The 27,993-nt window shown below is 29.8% G+C and overlaps 2 protein-coding genes across 2 annotated transcripts in view; one reads left to right on the forward strand and one right to left on the reverse strand.

Moving 5' to 3' along the window:
• The window catches only part of LOC142330548 (bifunctional purine biosynthesis protein ATIC), a 55,316-nt gene extending 54,018 nt beyond the window's left edge, over positions 1 to 1,298 (forward strand). Inside the window, exon 13 of the transcript XR_012757804.1 lies at positions 1,212 to 1,298. The gene's annotated coding sequence lies outside the window, so the exon portion shown is untranslated. The remainder of the gene's footprint in view (positions 1 to 1,211) is intronic.
• A 2,136-nt stretch (positions 1,299 to 3,434) lies between these two features.
• The window catches only part of LOC142330032 (sclerostin domain-containing protein 1-like), a 65,881-nt gene continuing 41,322 nt past the window's right edge, over positions 3,435 to 27,993 (reverse strand). The window contains exons 3-4 of the mRNA XM_075375043.1: positions 9,145 to 9,329; positions 3,435 to 3,752 (exon numbers count right to left, since the gene is read on the reverse strand). Coding sequence (XP_075231158.1) covers positions 3,579 to 3,752; positions 9,145 to 9,329 — 359 coding nt within the window. The 3' untranslated portion in view covers positions 3,435 to 3,578. The remainder of the gene's footprint in view (positions 3,753 to 9,144; positions 9,330 to 27,993) is intronic.

A 27,993-nucleotide genomic window follows, 5' to 3' on the forward strand; every position in this document is an offset into this window, starting at 1 on the left:
TTCACTTTCCAATTTTTTAAATTCTTTCAGGAATATATCTGATTTTATGTGGTATAACTTTTTTTTTTTTGTGGTGCAAGATTACTTTTATAATGACCTAACTGGAGAGAGGATATAAATTAGGCAGTTGTAAATCCTCCATCACTGTATTTGTTCATGGAAATTAAATTATAGTATTTTTATTGAATTCTGTTTGCTCTATTCAGCAGAAAAACAAGATAGTCCATTGAGAGATCTTCAAACCATGTATATTATTTTAATATATATATTTATTACGTATATTATATATATTTAGCATTGTTCTCAAAGGAGCCTGTTTCTTCGTTAATAAATAACAAGCAAGCGAATATTTAATTTCAAATATTACTTAGCTAATGCGTTTGTTTTTAGTAGCTGAAACATCTGTACTTGCACCACTTTAGTTAATGCTATCAGACATTCTCTTAATCAATTAAATCACATTTTCTTGACACAGATATTTCTGCAGGTTTACATCACTGTCTGAATGCATTTCCAGAAATAGTTGCCTGAAATAGATGTATATGCTGATTATATTTGTTAATCATCTTCAGAATTTGTTTTAACGCCTGGTATGAGACTCGTGAGTACTTTGACTAGTGTCACTTTTTTTAAAAATATTTATATTTTAACAAAAATAATGTATGTTGTTCATGTGATTGTATACATTTTTTGGTTACGTAATTAATTTCTTACTTGCTCTTTTGGCTTCAAAATTTTGTGTTTTCATCTAAAGTAATTAATTGTCTTCTTTGGATATTTTTAGGTATTGTTGATTTTTTTTAGCATTATTACTTAAAACATAGAGACGATGAAGATATCTTAATTACAGTAATCTTTTTGGTGAAAATTAAAAATTATAATTAATGTATTATGAAAATAGTAACTGCAAACTGCACTTTACAACACGATATCAAAACATTGTAACAAAATCTTAATGTAGAACAGTTAGATAAATATAATGAAAAAATTTATTATGAATATAAGAAAATTATATTCAAAATCTTTTTTGAAACCGCATTTAGAATCAAAGAACTACCCTTCTGATATGTATGTCCTTACATGAAGGAAAAAAGATCACTCTGTAATGCTGTTATACTTACATTTGTATTTCTGCTTTCATATTGTATAGTGAGGTAATATTCAGTCAAAATGTTACATTAGTATTATTCAATGTGTTCTACTTCTTGCAGGTTTTAACCAAAAATACATTATTACAATTCATGTGGGTTAACTGCATCAAACGCTTTGAAATCATTATTGGATGTATACAGACTACAAAGTTTATTAGGTAAGAAATTTAATTACCTTATCTTTCTGTTTTGTCATATTTCATATTTATTCTCAGTGTCTTCTACAGTTGGATTGATGTACAAGGCAAATTAGTAGCTTTAAGTAACAAGATCTGTTTAATTTTATCTCTTAACATTTATGTTTTGAAAATTTATTATATGATACTTTTTTATTATACGGGGTTTTCTGGGATGTATTCGCTGAACTTCAGGAATTGATTCAGGACACCAAAATGAGCAAAAAGGTTTTTATTAACATAAGTCATATTTTGTTTTGTTTTACTTCTGGATGTAATTTTGTGATTTTCAACAAAAAAATTATTTCTAATGAACGGATTAACCTACTTTAATCAATCTGGCAAATCTAAGACTAATGTCTTATTTTACAAAATAAAAAAAATTTAAAAAATGTCACCTTCAAAATTTTCAAAATGACGGCCATCTTAATTTTTTATTCTTCATTATCTTTGTAATTACTTGTTTGATAAAATTTTTACTTGTCAAAATTTATTAAGCATTTTATTTCAAACAAAATGACACCTTATTTGTAAAAATGTATTGACAAACAATCAAGTTATTGCTGACAATTAAACCGCCAGTATGCTTGTGCACAGTGCAAAGTGATAATTTTTAATACATTTAGTGGAGGAAATAAAAACAGGCAAAAAGTTATCAGCTTGCATTACGGTGTGCAAGCATTCTGTTGGGAAATTATATAACTTTATTATTGATCGGTAAACAATAAAATTGTATGAGGACAGTCCAGAAAGTAACTTGTTTGTGCCGAGTGTGAAGATGGGTGTAGATAGAGCCACTGTTGTTGTCAAAATGTTTCTACACTCAGTACGTATCAAGATGTTGTAGCTTGTGGACTATGATTTTTCTACTTTGTTGGTTGTGAATTGTTTGAAATATGTGCTTCAATAGAAAATCTCATGACTTCTGGGTTAAATTCAGCGATAAGGTTTTTTGCCAGAAAAACCTTTCCAATTGAAATTCATCGGCAACTTTGTGAGGTGTGTGGAGGTGAAATAATGAGTGAAGGTGGAGTGAAGCAGTGGTGTATTCAGTTTAAAAATGGCCGCACCAATGTTCATGATGTGGACCACAATGGTCGGCCTAGCCTTGTGACTGATGAACTGACAATGAAAATTAACGACAAAATTGTGAAAATTGCTGCATTACGTTTACAGAATTTTTGCTACATATCCCTCAAATTTCACGAAGTTTATTGCATAAAATTGTATCGGGGAAGCTTGGTTTTTACAAGTTTTGTGCCAAAAATCTAAGGCAGCAGATTTCTATAGAGAAGGAATTGAAAAGATTGTGCATCATTATGAGAAGTGCTTCAATTTAAATGGTGACTATGTAGAAAAATAGTTTAGGATTGCCCCTTTCAAATGTATTTATATACATTTTATTATTAAAACTTATTATAATTTTATTATTCAAATTTCTTTTCTTTATTTGGTTGGTTTTTTCTACTTCAAAGTATAAGTTACTTTCTGGACAGTCCTCATGTGTTACTAGTTTTAGAATATTCTGATTATTTTTTGTTTTCTTACGGTAAAGTTTTATTGCAACTTAAATTTTTAATTTGTCTCATCTTAAAAAGTTGATCGCTTACTTAGATTACAAATTAAATGGTCTTACAGTGAAAACCCTTTATTATTTAGATTTAGCAAAAAACTAATGAAAAAAAAATATATTAAAAATAAAATTTAATAAATTATTAATATTAATATAAAAAAATATTTGTATTAAGTATTTGTATATAAAAAATAAGCTACTGTATTAATTATTTTTGTACTGAAGTTTAGATATATTATAATTGTAATAAAATGGTACAATAAATTTATTTTTAAAGGTTGTAGAAAAACTCTGGAACATAAAAAATAGTGGTAATTTAAAAAAAAGTTTAATATAGAAGTAAGATCTTGTGGGGCTAATGTGATATATAACAACAAACCTAGTTGATACATCTGTTTCTTTGATACAGTTTTTGGAACTCATACAGATTATAGAAACTGGTTGTGGAAAAGATTATTTAATAACAAAAAATAGGCTGATATATATGTTATTAGGTTATAACGTAAAATAATCAAATAATATAATGAACATAAATTCTTTAAAAAATTTAATTTTTATTATGCTTCAATAAATAAAGCAGTTACAATTACTGAATTCAGTTATGGTCAAATATTGGAGTTGTTCAGATTATCTTGGTAAAAACTAAAATTATTGAAAAATTCATGTTTTATTACATATTTATAGATTTTCTGTTTTTCGTTTTTTTCCAGTTATTAGTGTACATTGACAGCTTGTTACTAATCTTAAAACATACCCTCTAATTGTTCCATCATGACATAATAATTTAACTCTTTTCTTTCGTACACTTGCTTCAATGCATTTCCATTTTGTTGTATCTCGTCTTTTCTGTCCCTGTAAAATATAGCTTTGTTATTAACCACTTGCAGATTTATTTTTAATATTCTATACATATGTATATAATAAAATCATATTAAAATTTTCTCACTGAAGTAATTTTTTAAGAAAAAAAATTAAATAGACATTCAGTTTAATTTTATTTCCTCCTTTTGAATACACAGAAAAACACAATATTAGAATACAGAAAATAATACATGCAAAGTAAAAACTGAGTGTAGGCTTATGAATTACAAAAAATTTACATTAAGAATATACTGTAATATAATAAAATTAAAGTTAAAAATAAAAATCTGATGATACCACATGACTTCCTTGTATGCCTGTTCAGTTACATATACACATTTTTTGCTACACTTCATGTAAACTTACTTCATTTGAAAGTGAGATACGATGCTCCAATTCTTCATTAAAGTGGATAGTTACACAATTGCTGAAATATTAGTTTTTATTAACATCAAATATTTATAAAATTATTAGAGGCAGGCATAAAGTAAAAAAGATTCAACCGGCAGGCTGAACTGCCTTGCCGGATGTTCAGCTGTGGGCGGGAAGGCCTGTTAGAGTTGAAGGACACTGTGTTATACTTAACTGTGGGTTTGGTTCAGGGGAGGGGGTATAAAAAGATAAAAAAAATTTTGCTTCTGCTGATTTAAGAATTTCCTTTTTAACATTCTCCCATTGTTCTATATTTTCTACCTTATCTTTTTTACTCCGACCTCTTGCAATGATCTTTCAATGACCTTCTCAAAAATCTTCTTTACCTCCTCTTCCTGAAGCTTCTGTATATTCCACTGATTCATCTGACACCTTTTCTTCAGGTTTTTAAACCTCAATCTACATTTCATTAACACTAAATTATAGTTGCTACCAATGTCTGCTACTGGATATTCTTTGCATTCAAATTGATTTCTAAATCTTTGTTTAACCATGATATAATCTATCTGATACCTTGTATTATCACCTGGCTTTTTCCATATGTACATTCTGGTATGATTTTTAAACTGGGTGTTGGTAATTACTAAATTAAAAAAACTCAATAAGATAACTGTGCAAAACTCAATAAGTTGGTCTCCTCTTTCATTCCTTTTGTCTGGCCTATATTCACCCACAATATTTCCTTCCTTGCCTTTTTCGATGCTTGTATTCCAATCTCCAATTATTAAATTTTCATCTCCTTTTATGTGTTTAATTGCTTCATCAATTCGTATATTCACTACCTCATCATCATCATCAGCATTTGTGGGCATAAGATGTTAACAATTGTTGTCGACTTTGGTTTTGATTTTGCCCTTACTATGATTATTCTGTCACTAAGCTTTTTGAAATACTCTACTGTCTACCATATCTTCTTGTTCATTATGAAACCTACTCCTGCCTGCTCCTTATTTGATCCTGAGTTAATTATTTTAATATCACCTGACCAAAAGTCGTTTTCCTTTTCCCACAGAATTTTGCTAATTCTTACTACTGGATAATTATTGGATTACTAATTCTTACTGGATAGGTTATTTAACCTATCCATTTACCTCTAAATTTTCTAACCTATCAACCTCTTTTAGACTTCTAACATTCCACACTCCAACTTGCAAAATGTTATTTTTTAATTTTCTGGTGACCCTTTCCTTAGTAGTCCCCACCTGGAGATCCGAATGTGGGAGTAGTTTACATCTGAAATATTTTACCAAGGAAGGTGCCTCCATCATGAAAATGCAGAGAGCTACATTTTCGTGGAAAAAAAACTAGCTGCAATTTTCTATTGCTTTCAGCTGCACAGTACTCAGAAGATTGAGTGATATTGATATGGCCATTTAAGCCTGACCTACGCCCTTAACAACTACTGAAAGAGCTTCTTCCCTATTTCTAGGATCATTCCTTAGTCCAGCTCTCAACAGATACCTCTTCGATATGGTTGCACCTTCGGTCCAGCTACTCTGTATCACTGAGCACTCAAGCTTCTCATTATCGGCAAGGTCTCATGATTCGTAGAGGGAGTTAAGCTGCATATATTCATATAAATAATATTAAAAGAATGATTATGTTCATGCATGTCATTGATAAGGATATTTGGTTCGAACTTTATTATGTCGACGATTTCAATAGTACTATAACTTTCTAAAGAAATCACATTTTAAAAATTGTGTATGAGAACCATAAAGCAGAATAATTAAGGAAAGGTAACACAATAAAGAGATTTAAAAGTACTACTAAAGAGAGCAGTGATTATATGCTGCACTAGAGTTACCTATTTAGTAATATGTGCTAAGGAATCGATCTACAGAATTTTAACAATTATTACATCATATGTCAAATAAGAATTATAAATAACAAACATAGCTCACTTTGTAAATAAATAGAATATTAATCACAAAGTAATACTGTTGTGATTCAGAAACAAAACACGTAAAATTACTGATAAGATAAAATAAAAATATTACTTTAACCTATAAGTAATTAAAGATAACAGTTAACATTAAGTGTCAACAAAAATAAGATCAAATTATGAAATCACCAATGTTTATATTCAGGTATTATGACCTCACAGCAAATGTCAAACACGACATATAATTAAAAAAACAATATTATGTCAATAATGACAAAGGAAAGAATAAATAAGTTTTAATTAATAAACTTTCTAGATCTTCTTTCTTCACAATTCTTCGAACTGGTGATGATGCTGTCTGCCAGGATCTTTCTGTCGTGCAACCAAACAAATGCTAACTTATTTTCTCATTGAAATCCTTTGGCTACACCCAGTACAGATTTAAAATATATCATTAATATATATGCTGGATTCTATCAACTTTGAATCAATTTCGGTCAATTTGCTATCACTCTTTTTGGATGCCACGATCCAATTATTTTTTATCTATCGAGAGACAAATTTAACCACAATAGATGAGGATTTCTTCATATTTGGTACACAATGAATAGGTGATATGTTATGTTTAAAATCAATTTGGATAATATGCTCCAAAGACTAAAAGAACCAACAAATTCTCGTCTTTTGTGTGAAGAATACCTACAATTTATGTTTTCCAGCCGTGTCTGCTGCTGTAGCAAATTTATATCACTCTGCAGCTGTAGGATGGTTTTACTGAGGTCAGAACTTCTCTCTTCTTACTCATCACACATTTTGACAATTTTTTTGTTTTCCTGGAGAGTTGATTCAGTTGAAATTTGGTTTCCTCCCCAGGAATTTTAAGATCTCTAATTTGATGAGATAGTTGTTTTATTTTTTCAGTTACATAAGATAAAAGCTGAGTATGTAAGTTGTTTTGCACAAATTTAAAATCTGTTCAATCGTGGTTTCAATCTAGCTTGTTCCCCCACTTTCATAAGTACCAGAACAATTTTCAAATTTTCAAGCAGCTCTTGCCTGAGAGTTTATCTTAGATTTATCTTAGATACCCTTCACTGCATCATTGGTATCCTCAAAGATAATTTCCCTTTTATAACAAGTTGACATTTTGCAATATATGTATTAAATTATTCATAATGTGTATGCAATACAAAAATGTAGTAGAACTGTACCCTATGCACTGTATTTACAGTAGTTGGATTCATATAGAATGACATGTTACAGACTGCTAATGAACACAACTGCTCTAATTGGAACTATAAGTGCAACATAAAAAACCAAAAAAGTGAACATATAATACCAAAATTAAGAGCGATGGTTAATGTTTCTGTTCTAGGAACAACCAAAACTTTTATTTTAGACGAGTTTTTCTCTCGCATTGGATTTTTTATAGTATGTTATTCAAGAATGAATACCTTATTTTATGGAAAATAATATTTTGTTCTTAAACCATGTAAAATGTTAAAATACTGAAATCTGAAAAGTATACTTATATTAATGGATTTATTTCAGTTGAGCTATCAACTTTACATCAAACCAGAATTTCTCTTTGAAAAAAGTTACCAGATATTAAAAATTGGGTAACAGACTTTTTAACTACGTACTTATTCAGTTCTTTAAATTTTTATGATTTAAGTTGGCACATAATTGTGTGAAATTTGTTTTAAAAAAGTAAACAGAGAAAAGGTTTTTTGTAATTTTTTTTCATATTGTTTAGTTTTATTTTTATTCAGAGTATTAGAAGGATTACAAAATTTATCGGCTGCATAAAAAAAACCTTTTTCATACAGTAGAAAAACACAATGAAAAATTCATCTTGATAAAAATACAGAGAATGTATTTAACAGAAAACTAACTGCTCAGTATGAGTCAAGTCTCGTTGGAGTGTGGAAATATTTATTTTTTATTTTGCGTTAAGATAACCGATATTTACATAAAAAGACATCAAATATCTAATTGTTATAGGCTGCATTTCATTTATTATTACTCTCCATTAATTTGCAATGTCTGCACAAAAGAATGAATTACTGAACAAGTAAAACAGTGCAGACAGTTAGGTAAGATTTTAAAATAAGATTGTGCAATTCAATTGCACAATCATATTTTCTCTTTGTATGCAAGTACTTACAGATTTACGGTTAAGTTAAGCTTTACAGTAAGATAATATTAATGCATTTGGTCGCAGAATGATGCTATGTTCAAGTGAAATGAAAAATCGTAGTGTACTACCTCATTGCATAATCTATTTACTCCTATTTACAACATTGTAAGAGAACAATGAGATATGATAGATAACAATATAAAGGATTATGTATTATGTAAGATTTCTGGACTCCATTCAGGATTTTTTTTAGGAACCAATATCATAGATGGAACAATTTCATTTTCCATTAGATATATATTACAATTGTGTAAATAACAGGAGCACATTAATAGTAATTTGTTCAGTTAATTTTTTGTTTAAGTGTTAGTGTAATTTCAGAAGTATTCGTACCTTGAATTTTGTTAATAAGGTCTTTTTAAACAGTTTTATTTCACTTTAAAAAAGTTGTAGTGTAGACAAATGATAACTTTAAAAGAAAACACTAAAAATTCCTTTTAAATTACTAATTAATCAACAAAGCAGCTGTCTATAGGTAATAATTTTATATTATTGATCTTGAATATTGCTAAGATTACCACTTGCATATTAAATATTGCAGATGAAAAATAATTTCAACTTATGGTATGTTTTTTAACTTTAAATTTATAAAAAATCAAATATTCATTCTCAGAAGTTACTTATGTATGAAATTCTTTTTAAAGCTGTTGAATTAGAACATGTCTAAGAGATTATTTTAGATCCTTTGGTTTGTCAATCGGTTATGCTACTAAATTGAAACTCTAAAGTGGTCTTTTCATAAGAATGAATTAGTCAATTGAATACATTTGTTTAGATTAATAAGTACAACAAAGTCGATGTACTAACTAATCTGAATACATAAGCGGAGGATTTCATTGTTTAATAATTTATAATTATATACTTACAGATTTATTAGTACTTCTTCGTTTTCGTAAAGAATTTAAATGAAACAAATAAGGGGATCTCGTTCCAGCCGGCATTGTACATGATTCTGCACACACAACTTCTCCTATAGGTTTTGGAGATGTACAGAGACCATTTGATACAAATCTTTTGGATCTTAATCGACAGCTTTCTTGTGAAAGAATACCTGTTTGAAACAAATTCAATACTTTCTATATTAACAAGTTGTGTAGATATTCCATTTCAATGAAAAAATATACAAAATAATAACGATACTCTATTATTCATATCATTCATAGACACTAGTATATTATCAACAGAAATTAAACTGCCATTTATAATTTATATCACGTAAAAAGATATCTATTTCTAATAACATATTCCAACAGTTGTATTAGACGTAATACAAGTTGTATCATTTTAGATAATGGAATTGCTAACCTTTAAAATAACAAGTATTCCATTCGAGGTTTACTTAATAGAATGAGGAATAAAGTAGTTTCGTTTTGTTTTTTTTTTTTCACTGAGCCAAACGTAGTGTTGCACATTAATGATGCAAATCCAACCAAAATGCAGGTGATATTCACATCTACAAGTGACATCACTTTATTTACTTTTGTGATTGGCTGTGAAATAACATCTAACACAATATTACCATTTTCTCTTGTGAAACTATGTTATATAAACTATATGTGAAAATAGGAGGAGAAAAGATTATGGAGGTAGAAGAATTTTGTTATTTGGGAAGTAGAATTACTAAAGATGGACAAAGCAGGAGTGATATAAAATGCCGAATAGCACAAGCTAAACGAGCCTTCAGTAAGAAATATAATTTGTTTACTTCAAAAATTAATTTAAATGTCAGGAAAAGATTTTTGAAAGTATATGTTTGGAGTGTCGCTTTATATGGAAGTGAAACTTGGACAATCTGAGTATCTGAGAAGAAAAGATTAGAAGCTTTTGAAATGTGGTGCTATAGGAGAATGTTAAAAATCAGATGGGTGGATAAAGTGACAAATGAAGAGGTATTGCGGCAAATAGATGATGAAAGAATCATTTGGAAAAATATAGTTAAAAGAAGAGACAGACTTATAGGCCACATACTAAGGCATCCTGGAATAGTCGCTTAAATATTGGAAGGACAGGTAGAAGGGAAAAATTGTGTAGTCAGGCCACGTTTGGAATATGTAAAACAAATTGTTAGGGATCTAGGATGTAGAGGGTATACTGAAATGAAACAACTAGTACTAGATAGGGAATCTTGGAGAGCTGCATCAAACCAGTCAAATGACTGAAGACAAAAAAAAAATAAATAAACTATATTATATAAAATGCACTGTTTCATATTGTATAGTTTTATACGAATTATATATGCTTTTTAACATATTTTTTTTATTGTGTTCAGATTATTTACCTAATATAAACATATTAATGTGATGCAATATAGATTTTTTTAAATTGTTTTATAGCTACTAACATAGATGCAGTCATTAAAAATTGTGTGTTGAACCTAGGTTCTGACGTTAGTGTCAATAATAGAATTTGATTCATTTTTCTAAATATAGAATTCAGACACTACAGAAATTCAAAATCAGTTGTTTATAATAATACAAAAATGGTTTTGAGTACTAGAAAAATCTCAAAAGTATACCAAATTATCTGTGTTTTTTTTGTTGTTTTCCATAAAATTCTATTTTTAAAATTAGAAGCGATTAGTGTCCCAAGTGATATCAAATAAGATGCCCAGTTTCTAGAACTGTTACACTAGGAGAGTGTTCAGATTTGAAGATACCTGTACATTTACTTCAAAGTTAATGAGAAAAAAGGACTTTTAATAAAGAATTGAGTCCTAATTTGAAATAAACTCTAATGCAAAAATTTTATACAACTTTTTGTTTAAGATTAATGTATTTCATAATTTGAAACGTATTCTAACTTATTAGAAAATAATTAGATCTTGCTGTTGTTAATGAAAATCTTACAATTATTTGAAATTTACACACATTTCTGTTAATCCAATGCTAATATCCTAGTTCTTAATCTTTGTAAAACTAATGTTATTCAGTTAACAACATTAATTATGGAATCAAAAAAAAAAAAAAATGGTTAAAAACAATTTAATTTGCAGAAGGTGAAGTAATTGCTAATAATAATATATAGAAATTCCGTACTCTTATTATTGTAATTGTATAGGTTTCATTTCGGTAGAAACAGAAATTTAATTTACATGTTAATAAATAAAAAGCCGGAAAAATGTTACATAACTTTCCTGGTTTTATCCTTGAATATTTTTATTTCAAAACAGTATGGTGTTTTAAAATATTTAATTATACAGTATTTTGAGTACAATTGCAAAAAAAAATTGGATTCGATTTTTCCTCCCTCATTACCTGAAAAGTTATGTAATATAAGAGAATAATTGAGTAAAAAGTCAATTTTAGTAAAAAGTTTGAGTCCCATTTGACCCCCCCTTGCTTGAAAGATACCTCAAATAACTCTTTTAATAACAGTCGCAGATTGTAAAACAGATAAAGTATCAGATAATGTAAATTTTTTTAAGTTTGGATCATGTAGATTCTTAACTTGGGTCCCGTGAGATCTCACATTTTGTTAAAGATTCCCATGCCGTTAGATATTTATGGATTTTCAATTTTGAAAATTAAAATACAATTGATATTTTAAATACAATTCCCGATCATTCAGCCCCTTAATTTTTGAAGTTTAAAAATTAATTATTTATTTTAATAAGTTGGCTCGATTTGGTGTAATGTTATTTATATTTAATAAGGGTAAAAAAATATTTTATTTTATTAAAAAAATTGATACTGTGATACACTCTTGTTTGAGGGATCATAAAATCAAGCCAAGGGTGGGAGATATATAGCCAAATATTTAAGACAAATTTTAACTTTTTTGGTCAAGTTTTTGAGATATGAAACAAAAAGTGTATAGATTATTTTGAACATCCCTTTTGCTTCTAAATGTGATTAAATTAAAATTTTTGAATTTTAAATAACTTAATAAGTACTTTCATCGTAATAAAGTTCAATTTTCTTTGACTGCCATAAAATATTCAAAATGACATAAATAACCACTTTTTTTTTTATTTTGCCCAAAATTTAACGTCATCGATGTCCCATGTATAGAAGTTTTTTGAAAGATTTTTTAAGGATATTGAGCTAGTCCAGAGATATTAATCAAAATACAGCTCAACACTCAAACATACATAAACATACATCTTTCAGAAATTTCAATAACTTTTATTTTTTGGACAAGTGGTGTTGAAATGTCAGCATTTGAAAAAACACTGATACTCAAAGTTTAGGCTGATTGCTGTACTTTCCTTTCATAGGTGTGTCTGAAGCAGCAATAGAACTATAGTTGGGAAAGTAAAAATCTTATTTCAAGTCCATATTATAAAAAAAAGGAGTTTTTAATAAAAATATTCTTAGTCCATTTATTAGGTACAAAATTTATTTTATTTGGTTTATTACAGAAATAAAATTGTAGTACTTAAACCATTATTATGGAATGTATATCACTTAAACAAATTTTTAAGTATAAATGATGAATTATTCATAATTTATAAATTTTTGTTTATAATTTCATTAATTTTTTATTACAAAGTAGTAGCTTTATTATATAACAGTAGATTATAAAAATTATAAGAGTAAAATTATAAAAATAGCAGAATAGTTCATTTTATTTCAATGACCAGTAAATAGCTTTAAATGTCTTTTCAATTTAATAATTGACTATATATTTTTTTAAATTTATCATTTAAAAAAATGTAATTGTGCCGAAAGAAGCAGAGATCTCTGAAAAAAGTCAATTAAGGCAAAAAAGTGGTAAGTGGTAAGATTTTAATTAGTTTTTATAAATTAATTATTTCTTTGTTCTCAATTTTTATATTGTTAAAAACAATAATTTTTAAATGACTTTGTAATATATTTTGACTAAAAAAGAATTTAAATGTAAAGTTGTTAAAACCCACTAAATATAATTGTTCCATTCCACTTGTGCCGTTGGGTGCTGCTACCTAGCAGGGACTAGAGGCCCCACGGCAAGCTTAGTCAGGCGATCAGATCATGCTACGTCCTATGTCATAAGGCCCCAGGGAGTGGTCATTATGAGGTAGCGACTTTCATTCGGAGCTCGAATCTGCAAAGAGCAGTCATGTTCCATATTCAGTCCAGATGTTTAATAATATACTTATTAATATACATAAGTATATTAATATACTTATGTTATTCAGTTTAATTATATGTTAAGTTATACATTATATGTTTTATTAAGTTCAATTACACGTTATCGCAATGTCAAGACGACAAGTAATTAAATAACAATTCAATAAGCAACAAGGTGTTGTTTCAATTCATCACCTATGAAAATACAGTCCAACCTCGGTCTAAAATCTACCACAGCGTGCTAACGGTCTTCAGGTGAGATTGATTTAACAATCATATACCTTTCTTGTAACGTTATACAAATTTAGAAACTGCCACTTAGATTTACTTATTTCCAATGTTTATATTCATATATAAATTCTTTACTTTACCTTCTAGTACTACTGCGGAGTTATAGCTTCAGAAGGGAAGGTATTGTAATCAGTCCTATTTGAGCATATGCGGTTTTCACCCGATCTTGATGTTTTGACACCAAGGAACCCACAAAACCAAAAAACTGGATGGAAATTTTCTGGGTTTTAATGTTCAGTGTCTGCCTCTAAATCACCTTATATCTCCAGAACTACTGGATCGATTTTGACCAACCTTGGTCAGATTACTTCTATATATGGAACATCAATGCCATTAAATTTTCAACTTAAAAGGTCAAGAGGGTGAGGCTGTAGAGCAAGGTCACCCTCAGTATATCGAGATTTGTCTAATTTAAGTCATGATTTTCTGAGACTTATTTGTTATCGATTGAAAATAACAATATTTGCAAAAAAATTTTTTCAAAATCACACCCCCACCCCAAAAAATGTTGTAGTCGTCTGCTCTTTTGTCACAGGTGAGTGGTAGAATTAAATGTATGATATTTAAAATGTAAAAAAGTAACTTTGTCAGGCTGGGTCTCAAACTTGATCGCCTGGTTGACTCGGTACCTGGTGCGTTAAGCCTTGTGCTTGCCAACCATACAAGGGAAATTTGTTCTATGTAAGTTGTGAAATTACATTAGTTTAGTTAGTGCCGACCATCACCGATAGTACTGTCACATCCACGCAAATTAAATATGATATGTGATCATGCTTTAATTAGAATTATTGAATTAAATAAATGAAAAAATATGTTTAAATAAATGATAAATATTTTTAAATTAAGCTGTGTGTGTAAGTCATGCATCAGAAACACCTGGAATGCAGTGTTAGCTGCTTGGTAGGAAAGTGCTACAATTGTGTTGTCACATTTTAAACTCTACACATTTAAATGATGCATTAAAAATATTTTACAACAGATAAAGCATGAATTACAAAAATATCCTGTTATTAAAAAAATTCCTTTCTTACAAAATTATTTACTGAGAATCAGGTTGACAGTGTGTTTAAACATCTGTTTGGACTTAAAACATAATAGTTGCATGTACATATGTATAATTTGGATAATTTTGTTCTTCTTAACAGACAGAATGTAATTATTTATTTATTTATTGTTATTAATATGATTTCTGTGATTTTAAAAACGTATAAAAATTAAAAATTTTCTAGGTTCTATAATTTTTTTGTTATAATATGTACAAAAAGCAGAAGATGTTGCAGTGTAGTAAGACACACAACATCTCTCTTAGTAATGTTGACGAATTATGATTTCCAGTTTATGAGATTTTTTGTTGATGTAGTCATCATACAGTTTAATGAAAATGCTTCATTACTGGAAAAAAAAGATTTTTAATGATAATTAAAAAAAAAAAATTAAATAATTTTTATTTAGGCGGCCAATATCTGCACCGATCAATCCGATCTGTAAATTCTAAAATAAGATTATCTTTGTCTATATTTAAACAGTTAGATATTAAAATAGATGTGAGGACAAGCGTATAAAAAAAGAAAAAACAAGTGTATAACATGATGACAAATTCTTAAATTAAGCAGCGTAGCAAATTTTTGCTTATTCATCTTTTAAAATATAATTAAATATTGTCACTTAGTTATTTTGTTTGTTAATTACTTGTTTTAAATAACATCTGAACTATTCAGATACTTAAATGAAGAGTCAGTTCTTTTTTTATAAGTGATTTTTGTTTTAAATTACTTTTTTTAATGCTTTGGTAAATGTCATTCTAAAACAAATAACTATATTTAAGCTAATGTTGAGTCATATTCTTTGAGTCGCTATACTTTGTTGTTTAAAATGCTAGTTGTATGTTCACGTACACACACAAACGCAAAGCAGAAAGAGTGATTTTATACCGTTAGTCATTTGAGTTTATTTACACATTTTAAGTATACTAGTGGTATTAAAATTTTGTGCTTGTACATTATGATGCAGCATTTTCATGACAATAATTGTTATCGAGTACATAATGGAAGTTCATTACCTTATTATTGTGGTTTATCTACTTTTCTTTTTGTAAAAATTCCTAAAATAATACACATTCAGAGAATATGAAATCATTTTTTGAAGGCGTATAACTTCTACTGTTACAAACTCACTCACTCAGAATTATTTTTTTAATGTAATTTAGTTTATAAAACTTAAAAGAAATGTTAAAATTTGTTTATAATTTTTAATATAAATAACTAGTTATACCAAAACCATACCAAACCCTCGTTATTTTCTTTTCTTTAATTTTAAATCTGAAGTTTGCTTCTTTTTATTATCTTTATGTTGTCAGTTTTGTTTCGTAAATCTTCTATTGTGATTTCTAGTTTTTGCATATCTTGTTTAATTTCGGTGATCCAGGTCAGTGTTTTGGACATTTTCCAGTATTTCTCGACTAGTTTCCCGATGAGCCTGTTCGGTTCTGTTCTTATTATGTGTTCAAAGAAGGAGATTCTTTTCTTACTAAAGTAGTCTACAGCTGGTTCTACGTGTTTATGTACCTCTTGGTTTTGTATGAGTCTCCATTCTCCCCCATCAGTAAGTTGTCTTTTATTTATGCACGTTCTTAGAATTCTTCTTTTTATTCTTTGCATCTCTGCTGAGTAGGAAATGTTGGATCTTAATTTGAAGAGTGTTTCGCTTCCATATGATATTACAGGTCTGATTACAGTTTTGTAATGTTTGAGTTTGGTATCTATTGAGATGCATCTTTTGTTATATGTTGTGTCGATGGTATTTTGTGCATAACTGAGCTTTTGTGTTCTTTTTTCCAGTTTAGGTTTTTTTGAGGTCATGTGTGATATTTTCTCCTAAATATTTAAATCGCTTAACTAGCTTGACTTTGTGTTCGTTTATGATTATGTGGTTCAGTACCAGGGGATTTATGGCCATTATTCCAGTCTTTTCATATGATATTCTTAGGCCTATTTTTCCTGTTAGTTCTTCCAATGTAGTTACTTGGATTCTAGCTTCTGTGGTGTTATTGGCTAGAAACACTAGGTCATCTGCAAATCCTAGACAGTTTACTTTGATATGGTTTACATGTTTCAATTGTTACGTGAGGTGGGTCTTTTTTGTTCCATTCTCTCATTACATATTCTAGGGCGCAGTTGAAGAGCAGTAAGGATAGTCCATCTCCTTGTTTTAAATCTGTTTTGATTAGGAATGGTTCTGATGTTTCTCTGAATTTTTTTTTGGAGCATGTCAGTTAACGTGAGTTGTATCATTTTTACTAGTTTCGAATGTATTCCTATGTTTCTTAGTATTTTCAGTATTGATGGTCTATAAATACTGTCGTAGGCTTTTTGGAAATCTATGAATGATATTAGTAGTCGTCTTCGTTTTATTTTGTGTACATCCATTAATAATTTGAGAGTAATTATTTGTTCAGGAAAGCTTCTCCACGGTCTAAATCCCCCCTTGATATTCTCCCAGTTCATTTTCGAGTTGATTTTTTATTTTATTCAGTATTATTCTTGAGAGTATTTTATATGTGCAATCTAATTGTGAAATTCCTCTGTAGTTTTTGGGGTTGATTTTGTCAAATGTTACTACTTTTCGAATTTTACTTGTAAAAAATGTTTGCTCTGTTGTAATTTGAAATTAAAGCCTTAAAATAAAATACTTTATATACTTAGTGGTAACTTTTAAAAATGTCATGAAATCTAGAGGTTGAAACTATGTTGCTTATTTAAATCCGATAGATAAATAAATAATTACAAAGATTAATTACATTCTTCAAATATATAAAAGAAAAAAAAAACAATGTATATTTTTTTAGACGTAAAGAATAAATTGTAAGAAAAATATTCATATCTAGTTTAAGTTTAACAAATTTGCTTAAGTAAAGTTTTCTCTGAATCTGATACCTCTTAAATAAAGGCTAAAATAAGAAAAAAAAAATGTTCGAAAATACTTTTCTTTATTTTAGATTTGAGCTCTATAATTTAAAAAAAATTTAAACATTTATTGATAACTATATATATATATGTACGAAGTACTAACTTCCATTAAGAATCTGTTTAAATATTTAAACAAAGTGAAAGTACAAAATAACAAAAAACATGCATTCCAATTTTAGGAGGTAGGGGTTTAATTTTTGATTATTTAAATACCCATTGTAGGTAACAAATTTACTTTAATAAAGTTTCCTCTAAACTCCAGGTTGAAAATAAATCTGCTCGGACATTTCTATTGGCGTACAGGACATAAGCTTACATAAGGCGTATGTAACATAATAAGCGGACATAAGCTTCATTGGCGTATGTATGATTACCTCGCTAATCTCAAATAAAGATGTATCTATTCTGCCCGCAATGAAGATATCTGCTGTATACGGAATCAGATGAGCTAACTCATTTCTGATAGAATTTCCATAAGGAAGAAGGAGTAATAATTATTGAAAAGTTTGGAAAGAGGAAGGGGACAATTAATTTGCAGCGAGGCTGTTTCTGATCAGTTTTGAAGTATATAAAAAATTTATTCGGTTAATTTGTGTTTGTCTAAATATCTTTTAGTTATATACTTCTGTAAAAGAAGGTTTATGATTTAACCTGTATACAACTTTATTTTAATGCACTCCAAGTCTTTCTTTTTTTGTCAAATGATGGATTTTGATCATTTCTTTTTTTATAAAGAAACTTCTTCTGTTCGTCTTGTTTAATGTCTTATTCTAGATAAATTAATAAAAAGCAAATTTTAACGGATAATTTCATTGTCTGTATCTGTAATTTGTAGAATCTTTTTTTATTGTGTCATCGGCCCAATATTGCTTTATTATTATATGGCATAATATTTTAGCCTGATGAGATAGTAATGTTTAAAGTATTTTCTGAAGAAAATTCGTTGAAAATTTAACTTATAAATATTTGTATATCTGTAATTAAGAGAGTAAAATACTTTTTAACCGCAGTTCTTTTTATATATCAAGCTGCACGGATTCTCGATTTTACTTTTTTTTTGCGATCGGCCTTTTTCATATAGGCAACATTTTTGTAGAGGCCTATCTGAATATTAAATTAAAAAAATATATTTATATTTTTTTCTTTTTGAAGTATAAATTAAGGGGAATCGTCATTATATTTCTTTTTCGTTTCGGGTCGGTTTCTAATAATCGAAATCTTTAAGCCGATTGAAAAAGTATCTTTTAGTTTTTGTCAAAATTTTTTTGTTCGTCCGGTTCGCTAAGGATCATATTGCGTAATAGTTAGAACTTCTTTTGTTTTCCCAATTTGTTTTCCTTTTTTCACTGTTGTTTTTCTTCCTCGGTCCACTTTCTTCCTATATTCCTCCTATTCTTCTCTGGAAACTTAGGTTCTTCGATTAATTTTCGAAATCGGTCTCTATTGAAACAGGTTTCTTTTAAGATTTTTAAAGTTTTGATCGTTTTCTACTTTAAACCGGTTGGTTTATATAGTTCTGCTGTTATAAAAGTTAAATATGTGTTTTGTTAATCTGTTTTTCGCTCGTTTTATATAAATGCACTATAACATTGTAATCTTCTCCGGACGGTGTCTTATTTTTTCTGTATTTTTATAAATTTCTGTTTCACTTTTTAGTTTATAAATTCTGTCCTGGTAATTTGGTCCGTATATGTTTCTTAAAATTCCTTTTTCTATTTTAAAAAGGTTTATCCGAAACATTTTGTAAACACTCAGCGCCATGTAACGTCTCCGGAAGAATAATTTTTTTGTAAAGTCGGAGTTTAGGATTATGTGAAAGCGATTTTTTGTTATATAAATTTCGTGTTAAGTTGAACGCTATAGAGAGGATGTATTACCGCGTTTTTCCATTTGTCGGAATTTTCTCTTTTTCCAGATTTCTTTTATAATGGTTTCCAATTTGGAGCCTAATTCTTCGGTCGCATATTTTAGCATTTTTGCTACTGTACAATCCTCTTCACAAGTTTTGTTAATCCGTTAAATCTTTATTGATCCGTGTAATTTCGTTTAAATCTGAAGGTTGAGAATTTTCGAATAAAATTAAAAACTTCTTTGGGATCCAGGAAATTTAATATTTTTTTGTATAATTGGCTAGTCTTCTTAAATTTTCATCCTTGTTCGTTATTCATTTTCCTTCTGCGGTCCTTTCTTTTTCTGTTTAGCCTCCGGAACCACCGTAAGGTATTACTTCAGAGGATGATGTATATGAATGTAAATGAAGTATAGTCTTGTACAGTCTCAGGTCGACCGTTCCTGAGATGTGTGGTTAATTTTCTGTCCAATTTTTTTTACTTTTATTTTTATTAGTTAATAATTGTAAAAATAATGAAATTCCAGGTTACCGTAAGCTAAATTAAATTACATTGAAATTTTATTTATTAAAATTAATCTTATCAATTTTCTGAATCGTTTTATGTACGGGATATATCATTTATTTATAAGGTTCTACGGATAATTATAAAAATGATTTTAATATACACAATAGTAGGGTTATTAATTGAATAAATAGAAAAAAATTAAATAGACTTTTTTGGTAGCCTGAAAACGTAACGCCAAAAGCGTGTAAACCTGTGTACAAACACAGGTTTACGGGAGTTGATACGATCTTTTAATATAATACATCTTTTAATATTAACATCTTTAAATAATACTTCAAATTCTATTCAAACATAGTCGTAATTTAGGAATTAAATCGGTTAAAAAAAAATTAATTACAAAGATTTAAAAATAAGTTATCCGCAAAGGTAATATATCTAAAATCCTTACCGAAATATATTAATCGCAATAAAAAAAAAAGAACATAAAACAAAATCATTCAAAGGACTTAAATTTCTATAAATAAATATTAAATGGGATTTTTATTATAAGGAACACATTTAAAAAATATCTGAGCAGTTTGTAGTGTAGTAATTCAGTCGATACGTTTAATTTATGGGGTTTATAAGGCTCCCAAGTGATAATAAATATTAGTACATATAATGCAACAATATCGACTGCACTAATGCGTAATAAATAATCCGTAAAATATATTTAAAAAACCGTTAAAATATTAAATTTATAAAATACACTTCCAAATATTTAGTTGAAACATATAAATCGTATTTTAAATTGCTATCCAAAAATAATTAGAATAATAGGAGTTGTTAACATCTATAAATTTTTATTAACACAGTTCAATCCGGTTCACCGGTATTTTATATTTTCTAGTTCATGTTTGATATTATTAAAACGATTACATTTATGTTTTATGATTACATTTATGTCTTGCTATTATCACTAGACAGGATATTTGTTACAAATGTAAATAATATAATTACAGTATAATTATTATTAATCTAAAAAAATATTCATGTATACCGGTTTCAGAAAGAAACGGAGAAAGTTTAGGGATATGTTCTACAAATGAAAATAAAGAAAAAGGTTCATATATACATAGTTTCGGATACGTTTACCTTTCCGAGTTATAGCTTGAAACAAATTTCGCCTTTTTCTATAGTCTACCTTTGGAATACAGATCTTTCTTTTTCTTGTTTAGCCTTCGGGAATTACCGTTCAGGTATTACTTCAGAGGATGATATGTACGAGTGTAAATGAAGTGTGTAGTCTTGTACAGTCTCTTTTCGACCATTCCTCAGATGTCTGGTTAATTGAAACCCAACCACCAAAGAACGTCGGTATCCACGATCTAGTATTCAAATCCGTATAAAAGTAACTGCCTTTACTAGGACTTGAACGCTGGAACTCTCGACTTTCAAATCAGCTGATTTGGGAAGACGCGTTCACCACTTAGACCAACCCGGCGGGTTTGGAATGCAGATCTGGCTAAACATTTTTCGCAAGTTTTATCTCCGAAACTAAGCGTTTCAAGACCCATAATTATACAGATTCTTTCCTTTATTTTCATTTGTAGAAAATGTTCTGAATTCTGTTCATCTTGAGACACTCTTTATACACTTATATGGATTTTTTAAAGATAGACGAAATCGATGTATGAAACTGTCCTGACTGGTTGACGGACTCAACGCACAAGTCAAACCGCTTAACCTTGGTAGGGAAATTTTGAGGAAACATTTTGAAAAACTCCTTTTATTAGGGGGTGAAAGCGAGGCAAACATTTTTATAAAAATTCTATATCTCAGGAACAGAAGGTGTTAGTCGTGAAAATTGGCATCTAGACTCTTCTTTAAAAACAAATAAATTTATGTTTCGCCATTTTTAATACATCCATTTTGGGTGGACCAAAATTCTGTTTAAAGATTTTAAATATTAATATGTTACGAATAATGGTTGCGTTCTAGATTAATCAGGTCCACTTTCTTCATCGTTTTATCGATCAAATTCGATGCAAAATATATTTGTCACTCGACTTATTTTGCGTGCACGCGAGTTTTTGTTTATTACTTACACGGTGTTTTCCGTTTCGTTTTCAATACCTTATTATATCAGCGTGAAATTCAAAGTCGTGAATGTTTTACACACGTGTATGAAAACAAATTACATTCGATACGTTACATGGTATGCCAACTATTCAAAATTTTACTCGATTCAAAAACTATATAATTTTCGTTAAACAACATTTCTATTATATTTAATTTTGTATTTATGATTAAAATGCTTTTCTTTTAGTTTATTAAATCGATAATATCACATGATTCGATTAATTTATTAAATTTAATTCCGTTATTTAATAAAACACACGGCTAAAGCCATGTTCCGGGAAAGTCCTGTAACTGGTTGTTTCTGTGTACGGTTTACACAATTAAAAATATTTGTCATTTTATTTATATATAATATTTTTTTTTGTTCATTCGAATATTCTAACTAAAGCGCGCGTGGATACCGTATTTAATTCGCATTGGTGTAGCGATACTAGCGGCGGCGGTCGGCACTAAATAAACTAATGTAATTTCACAACTTACATAGAACAAATTTCGGTTGTACGGTCGGCAGACTGGTGTAGCGCTGAGGCTTAATGCACTACGTACCGAGTCGCCCGGGCGATAGAGTTCGAGAACCAGCCAGAGTTACTCTTATACACTTTAAGTATTGTTAATCTATTTAATTCTACCGCTCACCTGTGACGTCAAAACATAGCTGTAGTTTAGTGTATTTTTTTGTGGTGGGGTGCGATTTTGCAAATATTGTTATTTTTTAATCGTTAACAAATGCGCCTAAGGAAAATATGACCCCCTTTTTATTAGAAGAAATCTCGAGATACTGAGGGTGACCTTGCTCTACAGCTTCACCCCCTTGGTCTACGGAATAGTTTCTGTCATGGACATTTTTCCCGTTTCAGATTGAGCTCACCTAACTCTTTGGCCATTCTCGCCTTTGAAGGGAAAACTAATGTAATTTACAAAGAAGTGATCAAATAAATATTTTGTATTGTTTTTTACTCGCCTAAAAGAACATATCGTCCGCGAACTCTAAATATCGCTGGTCAATATGTCTAGATTTTTTGAACATGTACAGGATAAAGCATACTACTAGAAAAAATTTGAAAAGACCGAAATCCTCGATAAATTAAATAAATCGATTTGCTAATATATTAAAATATCCATCTTTAAATTATGGTCGATTTTTAACAATAAAGTAACTTTTCTTTGGAAAAAACTTAATTTAGGTACCAATCTAAAATGTACGCAAGGGAAGCAGCAAGCAACTAAGGTACAATAAATTAACGAATTTTGAGAAACATTACTGATTAAAATTACTTTTAACTTTTTTTTTTAAATAAATAAGATAATGTTTGTTAATAAGTCTTCTTTTCTTTTTCTGTTTGGTCTCGGAAACCACCGTAAGGTATTACTTCAGAGTAGGGACATAAATGAAGTGTAGTCTTGCACAGTCTCAGTTCGACCATTCCTGAGATGTGTGGCTAATTGAAATCCAGCTACCAAAGAACACCGGTATCCGCGATATAGTATTCAAATCCGTGTAAAACTACCTTTACTAGTCTTACTTATGAAGCGTAAAAAACAACATACAGATGTCCGATAAAGAACTCCGGGAATTTAAGATAAATTTACTTTATTACATTTGGAATTACAAATGTATGTGTTTTATTATATTAAAGTAAAAAGTTTAAAGCATTTTTTTTTACCTATTAACGCGACTCAATATGAGGAACGTTTAGAGTCCTGTACCCCAAACCGACAATTCACATCATTTCACACTCAGAGGAATGTCTGCAGGAATCGCTTCCACAGCTGCTGTTATTTTTTGGCCGGCGGTCAAGTCCAGATGCGTTTTATGTAACTCCAAATAAAGAAATCCATCGGCATCAAATTGGGACTTCGCGGCGGCCAAGCGATGGGAGCTTCTTCGCCTATACAGCCTTCTGTGAACGTGCCGTTGAGCACAGTCCGCACACAACTTCTACTTGTTTGTGTTTTCGGAGGGGGCTCCATTCTATTGAAAAATTAAGTTTTCCGTATTTTCAATCTGCTGAAACACAAAGTTCTCTAACATGTCCGATTACAATACGCCCGTAACGATCGGTTTGTGGGAAAAAATTGCCCAAAATTTCGTTTGTGCATATTACTATCCCAAATATTCATTTTCGGTCAACCGCTGACAAATATTCGATTCATGTGGATTTATTCTTTTAGAACTGTACCGTGAAAAAGTCCAGTCACTTGACCGCCTGAGCCAAAGGATCATAGCAGTCGTGGAAACGATTTCTGCAGACTTGCGTGTGAGTGTGGAATGAGGCGAGTTATCTGTTTGACGTATCCAGGGTTCTAAACGGGGGTTATATTCAGTTACATTAAGATGTAAAAAAAAAACTTTAGACTTTGTACTTGGATGTAATAAAACACATAATATTTAATTTAACATGTAATAAAGTAACTTCGATTTATCAAATTTTACAATATATTTTAAATTAGTTAAACCTTATTTGTTCTTGGGGGGGCTAGAGACCGGGCCATCCTGGAATTTTGAGGTCAGAGGGAAAATTGGTCACTCACAAGCGCCGAGAGCCGCATTGTCGGACCGTGTGGGAGTTCCTAGATGCGGTTGCTTTGTTCAACCGGCATCCGTAGTTTGCTTAAGGGAAATACTCTTACCGCATTGCCGTAGGAAGCTAACCGTGATTAAGGCTGGCCAATTATTATGGTTCCAAGCGCCATAAAATGGTGGACAGGTACTTACTGGCATTCAGCGACCTAGGCGTGGCAGCGAATTGCTATCTAAACGAAGTAAATTTTAGTTAGTGGGTGTCATATATATTTTTAGTAGTTGACGGGGTGCGCCTACTCATTTTAGCAAATATATGACAAGTGAGCGGTTGGGACACAGCCAATGGTGTATGGCCGCTTCGTCTGCTCACGCTGTTAGCTAAGCTCTAGGAGCTATGTAAAGATACTGGTCGCTAAACTGTTCGAGGCTCAGTTGCCGTTTGCGGCACAGACATTCGGTCTTATGCTTTAGGGCGACTGAATGGGGTGGTGGCGGAAGAAATGCCAAGCAAACCAAACTTTACTTGTAAAGGAGCCTTATCATGATGTTTCCATGAAACTGTGTGACTCTGCGCATCTGACACCCTAACATCGGACCTCCGGCAACTTTAAAACCGCAGTTTTTTTTTTGGATACCCGATATATTTGTTAGTTAACGTAAGTCTACTCGTGAAGGGTTACGAGAAAAATGAATAAATTAAATAATTAACGTTAATTTATCTAGAGATTAAATTAAGATTTAATTAACATTAATTTAGGAGATTTTTTTAAGGAAGAGCTTTAATTAACCACTGTAACCGTTCCGAATTCTTTTACTGTTAATTTTTTTTACAACCAGTTTATTTTTTTAAATTGTTATTCGACGTATAATGTAATCCAAACCGAACCTTTTCGGAATTACTAATTAAAATAAAAATAAAATAATGTTTAATATATTTACTAATATCTATTTATAGTATAAACAATTTTTCTAAATAATATTATTTTTTATTCTTTTATCTAATTGCTGAATCAAAACATATTTTTTGTCATGTTACACATTTTTTTAAAAAAATCAACATCAACATTCTTCGTAAATACGTTTGAAAGCTCTTTTCCCGTTAGTAATATATGACTCCAATTATTTTTCATTTACGTTACGTTTATTGTCTTTAAATGTATTTATCTTTATACGATATATGTATATTTTTGTGTGTGTGTGTGTACGAGTATATAATTATAAAGAGCAGTATTATGAATATTTCTACGTCTTGCTAGTATTATTGTTTTGTTTACTTAAAAATAAAAAAAACTGCGAATTGAACTGTTTTGTATTTTATTTCTATGTTAATAATATATATATATAGCTCACTGTTATTATGGTGGTTTTAAATAAGAATAATATATTTAGTTTATAATGTGTTGCTGTTATATATTCAAGGATAAGTCGTTAAACCCGTTAATACTAGGAGGTAAAATATAAGCACGATTTACAATATAAGGAATGGTTTTTTTAAAGAGTAAAAAATAAAAAAAATAAATGTACATACATACACACGCGCGCGCACACACGAGAAAGAGAGGGTATGTAAAAAAATATATATAAAAAAAAATGATTATAAGAAGTGAATGTTTTCGGTCAACTCGTATACTTGTAAAGAAACAAGAATTGACGTATTTTATGGCCTATAAAGCTGTATTGCCTACTAACATGTTATGGGTCATGTACCGATAGCCTTGAACGGAAGTGCCTGGTAAATAACACAGGTTGGTACGTTGTGCTAAGTCGCTATCATTTCTTTATCAAAACCATCCTTTCCTAAACCTCCCTTCTGTGACATTCAAATACGTGCGCAAAATGCGCTTAATATGTATACTACGCGCACAAATACCTTCACACATATATGCATCGGCCCAGTGCTCTCAAAGAAGATTTAAGATTTTACATTTTTTTTTCTTTATAACTTTATTTTTTACGTTTACACATCTGTACGTACATTGTAACATTCTTTACATCCAATTTTATTACCGTTGTTTTTGTTTTGTTTTTCTTTATATTTATGTTTTTGTCCTTTATTAAAAAAAAAGCCTTGTAAGTTTGTCATTTATCATTACAGATTTTATTTATTGATTTATTTACTTATTAATTTTAATCATAAAGTTTATATAGAATAATAATGATAATAAAAATATCATTTTATTATTATTGGATTGGATAGTGTGTTTCTCTGATATAAAACATATAATTTCGTTTTTCTAAGAACGTTAATTGAAAAACAAGCGTTATGTATACAGTGTTATCATAAAAGAATGGTGCGGTTTTGAACATGGTTTAAATTAAAACAGAATTACTTACATTTTATGTTTTTTATTTTTCAAATTTGTCGTCTCAAACATTTTTTTACATAATTAATAAAATTCAATATGTGCGCCCTTAGTCGCTCGAAAAATGTCCAAACGATACTCAACTTCTCTCCAAACATTAGTTAACATTTCTTCGTTAGTGGTTGTCATTGCTTCATTAATCCTGTTTTTTAAGCGGTTTAGGTCGCGAATTTTTTGTGTAAAAACAACGCTTTTGATGTACCAACACAAGAAAAAATCGCAAGGTGTCAGGTCTGGACTCCTTGGAGGCCAAAGTACGGATCCTTGCCGGCCTATCCATCGATCTCCAAATTTTTCGTTCAAAGCGTCCGTGACCGATGCATTGAAGTCCGGGGGAGGACCATCTTGTCTGAAATAAAGTCGATGAATGTTTTCGAGTTCATCCGGCTGAGGAAAGCAATAATTGGTTAACATGTCAAGATACGCAACTCCATTAATTGTTTTTTCAGCAAAGAAGAAAGGCCCTATTACACGATTTTTCATCACACCACAGCAAACATTAACTTTAAGCGAATCGCGTTGTTTTTCGATAATTGTATGTGGATTTTCAGAGCCCCATATCCGTGAATTGTGTCTGTTAACGCTACATGGAATGTAGCTTCGTCTGTAAAAATTATATCATCTAAAAATGATTCGTTTTCACTTATTCTGTCCAATATTTCAACAGCGAAATTGTAACGTTTTACACCATCATCGGGTTTCAATTCCTGCAGTATCTGGATTTTATAAGCGTGTAATTTCAGTTTTTTACGTAAAACTTTCTGAACTGTTGATTTTGGAATACCTAATTCGACGCTTCGATGGGGGATGGACTTCCCAGGACTTCTAATTGCCGATTGTCTAATTAGTTCAACCGTTTCGTCTGGTGCACTTGGTCTGCCGGTTGATTTCTGTTTCTTAACCGATCCGGTTTCTTCGAATCGTTTGAACCAACGTGTTATGTTATTTTTGTGTGGTGGATCTCTTCCGAATTCACGTCGAAACGCACGTTGAACTAAAATTACGGATTTTAATTCAGGAATCAATAAAACACACTTTGCTTT

The sequence above is a fragment of the Lycorma delicatula genome, chromosome 9 (assembly GCF_047948215.1).
Source record: "Lycorma delicatula isolate Av1 chromosome 9, ASM4794821v1, whole genome shotgun sequence".
NCBI lineage: Eukaryota > Metazoa > Arthropoda > Insecta > Hemiptera > Fulgoridae > Lycorma > Lycorma delicatula.